Source organism: Leuciscus leuciscus (assembly GCF_965113295.1).
Source record: "Leuciscus leuciscus genome assembly, contig: SUPER_11_unloc_1, whole genome shotgun sequence".
NCBI classification, from domain to species: Eukaryota; Metazoa; Chordata; class Actinopteri; order Cypriniformes; family Leuciscidae; genus Leuciscus; species Leuciscus leuciscus.
In genome coordinates, this window is record NW_028118546.1 from 2,003,122 (window position 1) to 2,015,812 (window position 12,691).

At 39.5% G+C, this 12,691-nt stretch overlaps 2 protein-coding genes across 2 annotated transcripts in view; one reads left to right on the plus strand and one right to left on the minus strand.

The window, feature by feature from the left end:
• LOC309510013 (uncharacterized protein) overlaps window positions 1-12,691 on the minus strand; it is a gene marked incomplete at its 3' end in the record, with an annotated part of 1,894,646 nt that overhangs the window by 1,830,025 nt on the left and 51,930 nt on the right. The window lies entirely within an intron of this gene.
• LOC309510026 (uncharacterized protein) lies at window positions 6,486-11,525 on the plus strand. The gene is made up of 4 exons (XM_082191161.1): window positions 6,486-6,819; window positions 7,077-7,351; window positions 8,313-8,370; window positions 11,434-11,525. The coding sequence occupies exons 1-4, from the start codon at window positions 6,795-6,797 to the stop codon at window positions 11,475-11,477; spliced, it is 402 nt and encodes a 133-aa protein (XP_082047287.1). The 5' UTR covers window positions 6,486-6,794; the 3' UTR covers window positions 11,478-11,525.

Consider the following 12,691-nt stretch of genomic DNA (forward strand, 5'->3'; position numbering starts at 1 on the left):
TTCAGAGGCCGAGTAGATTTTCGTTCTTCTTGATGCAACTGCCATCTTGAAAAGCTTGTAAAATTGCCTAAGTCTCATTGTCTTTTGACTTAGGCAAAATAAAACAGCCTAAGTCAAACTCTTGACATAGGCCATTATACTACAGGGGTAGAATTGCATGATCTGTTCAACTGAGGATGTGGGTGATTTTACCAGAGGTGGCCAGCATCATGAGAAGATGACTTATGAAAAAAAAAAAAAAAAAAATTCATTTTTGTCAAAAAATGACTTAGGCAATTATTTTAGGAGGGTGACTATTTGAGAGAACATCACATAAGCTGACTTCATAAATTGATGTTGATTTTCCTAAAATGTTTTTAGTCACCTTTATGGCAATTAGTGATCCCTTTGGTTGGACACTTGGAACTTTAATTATCTTCCCATTGATGCAGTGATTGCAACAAGAAATCAGTTATTTGGTTTCAAATGAAGAGAAGTTATGTATGTATGTATATGTATGAATGAATGATGTATAACATATTTCATGTCAATTAATGATCTTTTGTAATTTTGTTGCTAACACTTATGTCCTACACATCTTGTGAAACTTTTAATTGTGTTGATATAATCCCTCTATATTTGTGACAATCTTGCAATTGATCATACTTGAGTCACACAGACTTCAACATTCAGCATGCAAAACACAACAATGGTAACAATTATATTTTATTTAAAGTAAATTATCAAGCACTTTCTACAGTTCTTGTTTAATTACTAGAACTCTTGTGTAAGTGAACTATACTAACTAAGCATTTGTCAGTACCACATACTATTCCTATTTCACTTTACTTTTTTTTTTTTTAAGGCAATAGGTTTGCATGCTTTTTTTTAAGTAAGTCCAACTAATTAGATTTTACAGTGTATCACGTCTGAGAAAAGATTTCAGAATTGCGAGAAGCGAGATATAGGCTAGCCTAAACTCGCAATTGCGAGAAAAAAAGTCAGAATTGCGAGTTTATGTCTCTCAATTTTGAGTTTTTCCACACAGGGCTCTGGTTTAGATTCTGGCCCATAAACATATTCAAGCTTCAGAAATCAAAATCAGTTGTCACTTTATGATAACATTGTGATGTTCATCACTTGTAAGTTGCTTTGGATAAAAGCATGTGTTAAATGATTAAATGCAAATGATCACATTGATCCAGATCATGATTGTGATTGCCAAGTCAAGTGATTTCCATCAAAACATTTGGTCATGAAATCACAATTATTCATCTCGTTACAGTGTTTTAGTGCTTGTCACTGAAGGATCATCGGTGAAAGTTCATCCAGGAGGACACGCAACTCGATTGAAAGCATCAACAATGTCAAAACCCACCGATTCGCTTGTTGTGATTCGCAGAGTTTTGACGAGTTTCATAGACTTGATTTTGTTTCTTATACAAAAGCAGCACCCCCACCCTAATAAGTAAATACATAAAGGCCAGCCTACAAATTGTCAATATTTATGTATTTGAAATCAGCGCCGTCGCAGGTGGGGTGCGAGGCCCTGTGTGAACTTGAAATGCGAGGTCCTGCTCTTTGATGTGGATGCTCAATTGCGCATGAATAACAGTCACACGGACGTAGCTGTTCTAGTTCTATTGCACGCATAATCTCGCTGCAATACGTTTTTATCAAGTAGAATAATACAGCATAATCATGCACATAGTCTCAGCTATGACTTTTTGCTATTTATTTCAGACGGAAAAAATCAACTGTGCAACGAATCCTGTACATAAAGTCAGCTCGAGAATTTGTCCGAATACATAAATAGATCCGCCTACTTAACTAACGTATATCTTAATGGTCCAGTGGTAGAACTTTGAAGGTGGCCTTCTGAAGATATGCTGACCTAACATACCTGGAGGCACACACACACACACACACACACACACACACACACACACACACACACACACACACACACACACACACACACAACGTTCTCTCACACACAACAATCCTTTCAGAAGCGTGTCGGGCTTTAAACGTCACTATATAGTAGGGGTGGCACGGTTCACAAAACCCACGGTTCGGTTCGTATCACGGTTTTAGGGTCACGGTTTTCGGTTCTGTACGGTTCTTGTTTTTATTTTAATTTTATCTTTAACACTCCAGAAATGTACTTCAGCATATTATATATAGCTTAATTATCCACAATTTAGGATACAGTATTTAAAAAATTGTTATATCTTGTAATCATGCACAAACTGAATTTGACTTGACTTTAAGCACATTATTGGGACCATCTCTGAGGGAAGCTAGATGAGATTTTGATACAGCAAGAGAGAAGACATTGATGACATACTTTTCATTTATTTGGCAAAAAAGGAGAATGTGTATTGCCATCTCAACAGGAACTTATGTGCCTTTTAGCACACAAAGATTGAAATTAACTTGCATTTATCAAACTGCCAACTTCAGTGTAATTCTTACAAAAAATGTATCTTTTATAAGAAAAAGAGAGGAACGCTTAAAGCTCTGTCTTTTAAATAAATCAAAATACGTTAAACATAATTGCCTATAATGAGGCTATAACAAAAGCAAAGGCCATAATCATAAAGTGAAGCATAAGTTCAACCAGCTCAACACAAAAACAGTATCAACAATGCTTCTTATTCCCTGAGAGTGAGGATAGATTTTTTTTCCACTTGAAATTAAAGTGCAGTATTTGGAAACATATGACTGGAGTTCTTATCTAAACTTAAAGTGCTACTGTATATAAATATTAAAAACAAAAATGCTGGCTATCAATACAAAATGTAGCATAAAAATCAAACACACTGCACTGTTTAAAACAACACTCCTCTGTTCACTTAATTTTCATATTCTTCTGCAAGAATATCAGTTTGTCCAAATTTTCTGCCAAGAGGCGAGACCTACTTGCAGTGACTATGTCCCCTGCCGTTGAGAAAACACGTTCACTTGGCACAGATGTACCTTGGACAGCGAGGTTACGTTGGGCCAACTTAGCAATGTGAGGATACTTATGCTCATTGTTCTTCCACCATACGAGTGGGTCTTCATCCACAGAGATGCAGCCTGTGGCCTTGTATGAGGTGACCTCTTCATGAATGATATCTGACAAAGGCTTTGTGCTTCTTTCCTCTGTTGTAAAAAAATCTGCAAATACCATTGCCATGGCAGATTTTTTCTGGGGAGGAGAGGTCTCTGATGGCCCTGGCTCCGCTCCTGAGGATGAACTGGCCGCTTGGGCTTCACTGCATTGGCCCTGTTGAGTATATGACAAAATAGCCATTTTGGAAATGTTAATAACAACAAATAGCTCTCATGGCAGCAAACAATTATTCTCTACTGGGCAGTGGGGAATAGAAAAATATTACACAAATAGATTAAATATGGTTGGCTTAGTAAAAAACAAAACAAAAAAAAAACACAGCAATTATCATTAGGATAATTGATGATAAAAATCAATTTGCTTTTTTAAAATAAAAATCAATATTTATATTTTAAATAAATATTAAAAATAAAAATAAATTTATGTTATACAAAACAAAAACACAATACCTGCTTTTCAATGTCCACAATGTCCGTGGTGAGGTCATCATAGATTTTCTGAACACAGGCTTCTTCCAGGTAAGGCAGGGACTTGAACCTTGGATCCAGTGCTGTGGCTCTGTGCAGATAATCCTGAACACCTGGGTCATTGTATCTGCCTTTAAGGTCTTTAGTGATGGCTGCCTTAGCTTCTTTGATGGTGGTACTGTCCTCTGCACTCGATGTCATGGATTTCAGTATCATCTTCTGCAGTGGGATAATCATTGAAACTGAGGGGGATGTTTCTGTGCTCATGAGGGTGATTACATTCTTCAGAGGTTTGAGAATATTAATGAGGTCTTCTGCCAGTTTGGTCTCACTTTCAGTTAACAAGGCAATGTCCTTGACTTTCTTCTTCATATCCTTGTCCATCAGGGCAGAGTAGATGGCAGCCTGTTGCTCCACATAACGTTCTAGCATGTCATATGTGGAGTTCCAACGAGTTGTTACGTCGTGTATTAGTTTGTGAACGGGCAATTCCAGCATATCCTGCTTGGTTTTCAGGGCATGGGCAGCTGTTGTGCTTCGGTGAAAGAAGCTAACCACCTTCCTAACCTTCCCCAGGAGTCGGGATACTTGGTTTAGTGAGATTGCACTCTTGGCTGCAAGGTTAACTGTGTGTGCGAAGCACCTGATCTGTGGCCCAAGTCCTGCTGCTAAATTGATAGCGTTCACTATATTTTTAGCATTATCTGTAGTAACAGGAATTGTGCTATTGGCCCTCTCCAGTTTCCATTCCGCCACCGCGTCTGTCAGCATTTCAGAGAGATGTTCACTGGTATGACTTTCATAAATTGGGCGTGTTTGCAAAACGCAGCTTCTCATTTCCCACTTTGAAGTAATAAAGTGAGCGGTCACCGTGAGGAAACTTTCAGTGGCCCTGGAGGTCCACCCATCTGTAGTGAGAGCTACGTGGGCTGTGTCGGACAATTCTTTAACGATTTCTCCTCGTGTCTCGTCATACAGTTTTGGAATTACAGTGGTGCCGAAGTGTCGGCGGGAGGGAATATTATAACGCGGCTCGAGTACTTTCATCAGCTGACGAAATCCTTCACACTCAATCACGCTGTAAGGTTGCATATCTTTTGCTATAAACATCCCCATTGCTTTAGTTATGGCTATTGCCCTGTCCGACTTATCACTGAGAGGTTGCTTAAATGCTGCGGACAGTAGAAGTTGTTTCCTAACTGGCTCTCTCCTGCTTACGCTGTCTAGTACCGACACATTGGCGTGATGTCTTTTCAGATGAACTGACATATTAGAAGTGTTTCCATTAGCATACTGAATGCATTTTGCACAATGCTTGCACACAGTCGCGGTTCTATCAACTGTTTTATTTCCGTTGTCATCATAGGTAACAAGTAGTGATGCTCCGATTGATCGGCCGATATTGGCAAAAAATAGCTTGATCGGCAACCCCCAAAAGCGCCGATCAAAAAAGCCGATCACGTGACGTAAATAACTCGCGCAACTTTTCCGCATGCGCGGCAACACAACAGCAGAGCAGAGCTTGCTTAACAGTGGCAAAATGAGTTCTCCTATGACGGCAATTCAATGGCAATTATAAACGAGCGCACAACTGATGCTGGCGCGCGCGGTAAATGACATTCGCGAGAGGATAACAGATCTACGCGCGAGGAAACGGGAACTCGCGAGCTCATTCAAACCCTGCGCGGGCGCATGACATCTCTGCCCTCGCGCGCGCGCATGATCATTCCCAGCACTCTCGCGCTTGTTCTCCTCTCGCCTGCTGATTTTGCTCGCTCGAACACTTTTATTTTTGGCAGTTGAGGGGCGGGACTTACTGTTTTAATAACCTCAAATGTCATTGTCATTATTTTATTTTTTGGATCTGATGTAGTTAGTTCCTCAACTACATCCATTGTACACCCTCTTTGTTTTGAAAAATTATACTGTGCCTTATTTGGAAAAGGTGGCCTACAGTAGCCTTATGTTATCTTGTTTTCTAACTACAATTAAATAAATATTGGTGGTTCTTCAAGATTTTCTTGACTCTAGCATATTTCCATTCTGTGATCGGCAGTGATCGGCAATCGGCAGATCATGATTTTGGTGATCGGTAATCGGTGATCGGCCCCAAAAATGCTGATCGGAGCATCACTAGTAACAAGAAATCCAAAATGTTCCCACACACCGGACTTATACGACGCTGGCGCATCCTCCAACTCCGGGCAGCCTTCCTTATCTCTCCCACTTGCCATTTCTACACGTGACGTGACCTGCAGCACTCCTTACTCCACTTTTAATGTCTATTTGTATGTCCACACAACTTTTATTTCGCGCGAAAAGGAAACGCTCTGTCTGAGGTGACAAACGGCCACGAGGCTACATTGCGCATGCGTCGAACCGTGCGACGCACACACGAACCGAACCGAGACAAGCGAACCGAACGGTTCGGATGTTTTTTCATGTACCGTGCCACCCCTACTATATAGTCATCATCAGCATGCAAATACTCCATCTTTTGTATTTATGTCCGGATAGTTTTATTTGTTTTGAATGATGACATTTTCACATGTACATCGGGTTGTTTTGCAAGTAATATCACGATTAAATGATTATAATACCATCGCTATGACCCGAGCTACAGGACGCAGGATTTGATGATCAGCTGACTGGAGGTCATGTGATTCCTTCCGAACGCTGCGATTGGTTGCGTAGTAGATTAATTGATGCCGACTTCAGATGTGCGTGCGATGATGATTCGAATTTTAGTTGCTATTAGCGACGTGTGATATGATATTAATTCTGACTTCAAAATCAAAAATATACACTCAAACATCGCTGTCTGTTGATTGAGAAACGAGGCGAATTCAGATTGACTTTTGCAGAGTATTTTCTGTGCAGATCTTGCGATTTTGAAGCTATTCGGAGAATTCCTGAGAGAAAACCTATTATATTCTAGAAGGAGCAGATCGGAGGATATATATGAAGCTTTATAATAATAATAATAATATTTTCCTTTTTTTCATATTCATATTATTTCTGAGGGCACTTTTATCTAATTGTTATTATTTGGGAGTTAAACTAGGAGTTTGTAGTTTTATTTAATTTTGTGTTTAATTTGATTATTTTTGTTTTATTTATTTATTATTTGACTTTTTTTGGTAGTATTTCAGAGGAGGGTTGTATTGTATTATTGTTTTTGTATTGTATTTTGTATTGTTTCTATTGCAGGTTGGAGGAGGACGTTGATGGCTCACATGGGTGAAAGAGGAGGTGAGTGCTCTAGTTTTTCATTTGTTTATGGTTTGTTATGGTATGATGATGGACTAAATTAATGTGCAGAAACTTGTGCGAGGGAACGTTAACCCATTTGATCCGCCAATTTTCCCAGCTAAGTGATCACATGTATTTGATTCCTTGCATGTGAAATAAACCTTTCAATTTGAGTAACAATTTGTAATTGACCACTGACATTGATCACTGATTATTATCAAAACATAACTAACTATGTGATGTCTGAAATATTGCAGCCTCAGGCCGCTCCAGGTCCGGAGGAGCTGCTTCCACTCAGACGGATGATCTGGAGGTTTGTAGTTTCTGTTCTGATGATTTCGTTTGTTTTGATGATGTCTCTGTGTTCACAGGTCAGGCTTACGGGAAGAGGCAGAGCGGCAGCCAGCAGAGCCCAGATGGAGGGATGTACAGCGTCGAGTGGAGCTCCGACCGCCTCCAAGAGATGATGTGCCCTCCGCTGCCAGGTCAAGTTCCTGTGGAGCCAAAAGTGACCTGGACTTGTAGTACTCCTGTAAGTAACAAGACAATGAAGAGAAGAACGCATTCGTGATGGCTTCTCGTCTCTGCATTTACTACGAATCAATAAAAGTATATGCATATTACAACTGTAAACATTTTGCATATTCAGGGTTTACAATTGCCAAAGTGACACCCTAATGGATATTTTTTATGTATAAAACACTTTAACTAGCATTTACCCTTTATCTAAATAATAACATGAGAATGATGTAAAACACATTAAGAATCCACTCCCTATTCTCAGTTTAGAACACATACAAGTTCGTTGTCTGATGTATTACATTGAATGACAAGACATGTGAAATTCACTCAACTACATTCACTCAAATGTAACGCATTACACAGTTTACAGACATCACCGTCGATTACGACCACGTATGTAAATTAGAAATAATTTATAACGCTAAACAATATTATACATTATAGATTCGAATAGTATTTATACTTTAATCAGTTATGTGGCGGACTCTGGCGCTAATCGCGGAGCACTTATGCTAACCATGTGCTCAACATGACAAACTCATGACGCACTATTCATATAACAAAACAACTGCGTTAAACCCGCGCACAACTCATTCATATTATATTAACAGTGTTTATGCTTAAATCGGAAGAGTGTTTTGCATTATACTTTGCAGTTACCTGTAAGTAACAAGACAATGAAGAGAAGAACGCATTTGTGATGGCTTCTCGTCTCTGCATTTACTACGAATGAAGCATCACTCGCGTGGCGTGCGGGTTACTATGCGATGCGTGCGATGACGTCATCACGCTGGTATGCCAAGCGAAAATAATGATATGAATAAATGCACATAACACACACTCCTTTTTAAACATAAAGCACAAATAAACATTTAAACCATATTTAAAAGTATTGGAAAATTAACATCACACTATATTACAAAGAAATGTACAAACACAAACGGCCTGTACTCACTATTACACTATTACAGACTCGCCTAACAGCTCAGGGTGCCGTGGAGGCTTCTCCTGCGAACAAGAACTCAACAGGTGAGATTGAAATAAGGCTGGGGGGTGTAAAGTGTACGGATACAGATTTCGTGTATAAGACTGCTTCAAGCTTTTAACAGGTTAAGGTCTAGTCATATTTACCGTTGCTCAGCAAAATTTAGCTGAAATTTTCTTTCCAAAATGATTTCCAAAATATTTTAGTCGGACGTTTGTCTAACATATTAAATTGATTCGTTCAATAACTCACAATGTTCATTTATTGTTAATTTAACTGTTATATAAAATAAATATCACATTTGCAGTTGTGCACGGAAAACGGCACTCTTGCTGATGTGATATTGTAGGTAGCGCCGTCGCAGGTGGGGTGCGAGGCCCTGTGTGAACTTGAAATGCGAGGCCCTGCTCTTTGATGTGGATGCTCAATTGCGCATGAATAACAGTCACACGGACGTAGCTGTTCTAGTTATTGCACGCATAATCTCGCTGCAATACGTTTTTATCAAGTAGAATAATACAGCATAATCATGCACATAGTCTCAGCTATGACTTTTTGCTATTTATTTCAAAGGGAAAAAAAATCAACTGTGCAACGAGTCCTGTACATAAAGTCAGCTCTAGAATTTGTCCGAATACATACATAGATCCGCCTACTTCACTAACGTATCTTAATGGTCCAGTGGTAGAACTTTGAAGGTGGCCTTCTGAAGATATGCTGACCTAACATATACTAACTTACTAACCAACATTATAGCAGAGAATGTCTAATATGGCGAGAAGTTTCACTCTTAGTTAGTAAGTTAGTGTATAATGGTTGCCCTTATTGGCAAATGACTTGAGTTTAATCACCAGTAAGGTTTACAGTTAATAACTCCAGTCAGTTTTGTGTGCTGATAAACTCAAAACAAACATATTTATTACACGGATTAATGCATTTGTAGGAGCCACAGCAGATTATTCATACCTGTGTTCGCCAGTAGAGGGCGGTGTGCGCTGTGTAGTGAAAGCGGGTGTGCGAGACAGGCGTGCAGATCAGGTCCCCTGTCTTTATCAGTCAGTAATAAAACATTTAAGCGTTCATTAGCCTATTATTCCACATCTCACTTAAATAGAATCTATGTAGCACTACTTTCTTCTTATTTAATAGGCAACTCTAAACCACTTCTACACTCATCATCTTCTTCACATTCACTAAATAAACTTAACTATATAGACCTCACAACATTGACCATGAGGATCCTTTCTTTTTTAGCTCCAGTCTTCTTCTATACACAATTTGTGTGTGTGTGTGTGTATAGTTTCAAATAGGACCTACATGTTTACCCCAAACTCTGTTAGCAATAAAGACCTTTTTATATTTGTTCAACAAATAAAATAAAACGGGCACTGTTGTTTGTTCCATGACTAAAAGCAAATTGTTCTCCCACCACATCCCATTCATTAGGGTAGACTGTGTACAGTTGAGACACTTTTTGAGTTTTGATTTTTCACACAAAAATACATACTGAAAAGAATTGAATTTTCACATGAAATGCCACATGACATTACATTAGCTTGTAGACTAATATATTATCAATCAAATATATTATCAATCAATAATACCCATAAGTAGTTTATATTTTCCACAATTAGCGAATAAAAATAAGGTGCTTTTTGTGTCAACTCTGTCTCAACTGTACCAATGTACGGGACAGTTGAGACAGTATATGGTACAGTTGAGACACCCATTTCTAATGAGGGAAATGAAGAAAATAACAATTGGGCAACATGTCTGTTTGTTCATCCTTTCTAAATTCATTAATTTGATGTAAATTAGCACCGTTAAAATGTATAAAACATGAACAAGATATTTAACAAACAGATATCATTTTACCACCTTGTCTATTTGACAACTTGCTAGGTTATCTTTAACATGCATGTTAGAAAAATATATTCATTAATAATATACAGTAACTGTATTACAGTTTAAATATAATAAATATGAAATTGTATTTTTAATTGCATCCTATGCTGGCCAATTATGACGTTTAACCTGTTATCATAACACTGAACAAATAAACAGCGTGTTTTGTAATATAACTCTATTGGGGTACGGTGTCTCAACTATCCCCCGCTGGCCACTTCGCACATTTCTCTAGATTTTGCATTGAGCTTGCATGACTCAATACCATGAAATATGCCAATTTTTAGGGCACAGAATAACGTTTGTAATGGTACCAGTTACGTTTATAAGATATCTTCTGATCGGAGACGCGTCCAGTCTTCAGATTTTGCAGGATAAAAGAGGACACTAATACGCATGTGCACAGCAAAAATCACAACTTGTGCATGCTGCGCGCGCAAGTTATTTAAGGGTGTACTCACACTAGGCACGGTTGCCATGAACCGGGCCCGAGTACGATTGTCCCCCCTCCCCACTCCCCCTCTGGCCTGCACTCACATAGGGTTTCAGCATTCGTGCCGGAGCACGCTTACTTCATTATGGTGCGACGGTTTCGGGATAAACAGGAAGAGCGGCGCTCTCACTGAACACAATGGAGTCCAGCACGGTTAGCGCTCACACTGCATGCGAACCGCGCCCGAGTCCAACTGAACCGTGCTCTGGCCCACCTCTTCCAAGCGGGCCAGGGCCGGCTAATCGAGCCGCGCCCGGGCACGGTTCGGAGCACTCACACTAGTCAATCGAACCGCGCTTTGGTGGTCAAACGCACTCGGGCACGGTTCAAACTGGCTAGTGTGAGTACACCCGCCTAAGGTGTCTCAACTGTACACAGTCTACCCTATAATATTTTCTATTTATATAGGTTTCTTGAAGGAAAACATAATCCATTATATCTAAGTATTCTAAACCTATCCTCTGTCCATGTATTTAACAAACCTATTCTCAAACACTCCATTACTCCATGAACTCACAGAGGATAGAGACCGAAAAGAACCAATAGTGTAAAATTAAGTGTAATTTAATCATTATACTTTTTTTATACAACTGATGCTTTATTGCATACTTTCTTTTGAAATTGTCTTTAGCCAAAATAATGTTTTGTTTGTTTGTTTAAAAAAGCATTACTTGCATTTAAAAGTGTAATTCGGCAATTTCTCTCAAAGAAATCCTGTCGTCAATTGTGCGCAATGAATTCTGGGGAAGGTAAGGCCATGAAGGATCCATTGCTGCTTCCCAATTCAGAGGCTGCATCCGATTGAGTCACCGTGGCACGACGAAGGCTGATCCAATTCTAAGCCTCCTTCACATGCAGCCTCCAAAAGTGTCCTTCGTTTCCTGTGAAATGAAGAATACAACAGATGGATCATTCGCTGCCTTGCCTCGTTGTGGAACTGTTGTATTTTATTTTCTGTAACAAAGATTCATAGGCCTATGTATGCATTGACATTAACTAATAGGGCCTTATTCTAAAGTGTGACCAATATTTGAAATGTACCAATGAATGTAAAGTATAAAAAGTTCAGAAATGTATATCCACTTGGTACACTTGCAAGAGTAGGAAGTTGAAGACAGATCAATTAGGGAATAATAAGGTAACATGATGCATGATGTTGTGTACCTCCACAGCTCAATAGATGGGTTTCCGTTTCTCGAATTACCCATTATCCTCTGCGGCGCGCCGCCATGTTGTGTGTCAAAACTGTCAGTAAGCCACTGGGAGACACGGCTCATTCACTGTGCTACATTAATAGAAAGCCAGTTAATATAAAGTATTTTTGACTCTTTTGTGTTGAGATAACGATGACAAATTCCTCCAAACCATGGCGACAAGGTGAAGGTTATTTACAGGGACACATTAGACGATGTTTGCAAGGCAAGATATGATGAGAAATTGAGTTATATCGATGGAAAGGATCCTTACACAATGTCGAAAGAGGACTGGTTATGTAGGCTAATCCTGCGGCGTACCCCGATATTCAGGAAATGGACATTGCCAAGTATCTCATCCACACCGTTAGTGCGTGACGAATTAAGAGGAAGAAAGTCTCTGGAAGCATACAATTATTTTGTTAGAATGTGCGAGTTAAAATTGTATGTGGTCGCATTTGTGCGAGTGCATGGTCATGTACTACTCAGTTAAATTCACGCATGAATTCTCCTGCATTGAACTTGTTTTAGCGCCCGCCAAAGTCTTATTTGATCGGTGAGTAATGTAGATGAACTGGGCGCATGTTTAACTGAAAGAACGAGCAGAGAGAGAGAGAGAGCCGGTCGCGCGCGCACTCCCTCTCTCTTCGGAGCCAGGCGAAAGTGTAAACAAGACTTCACCGTCTCCAAACTAAGCGCTGTCTTGCTCTCTCTCCCTCATGGAAAAGTTAGTCTGGAGCCCTGCATTGACGGTTCACATCGCTGATATCTGCA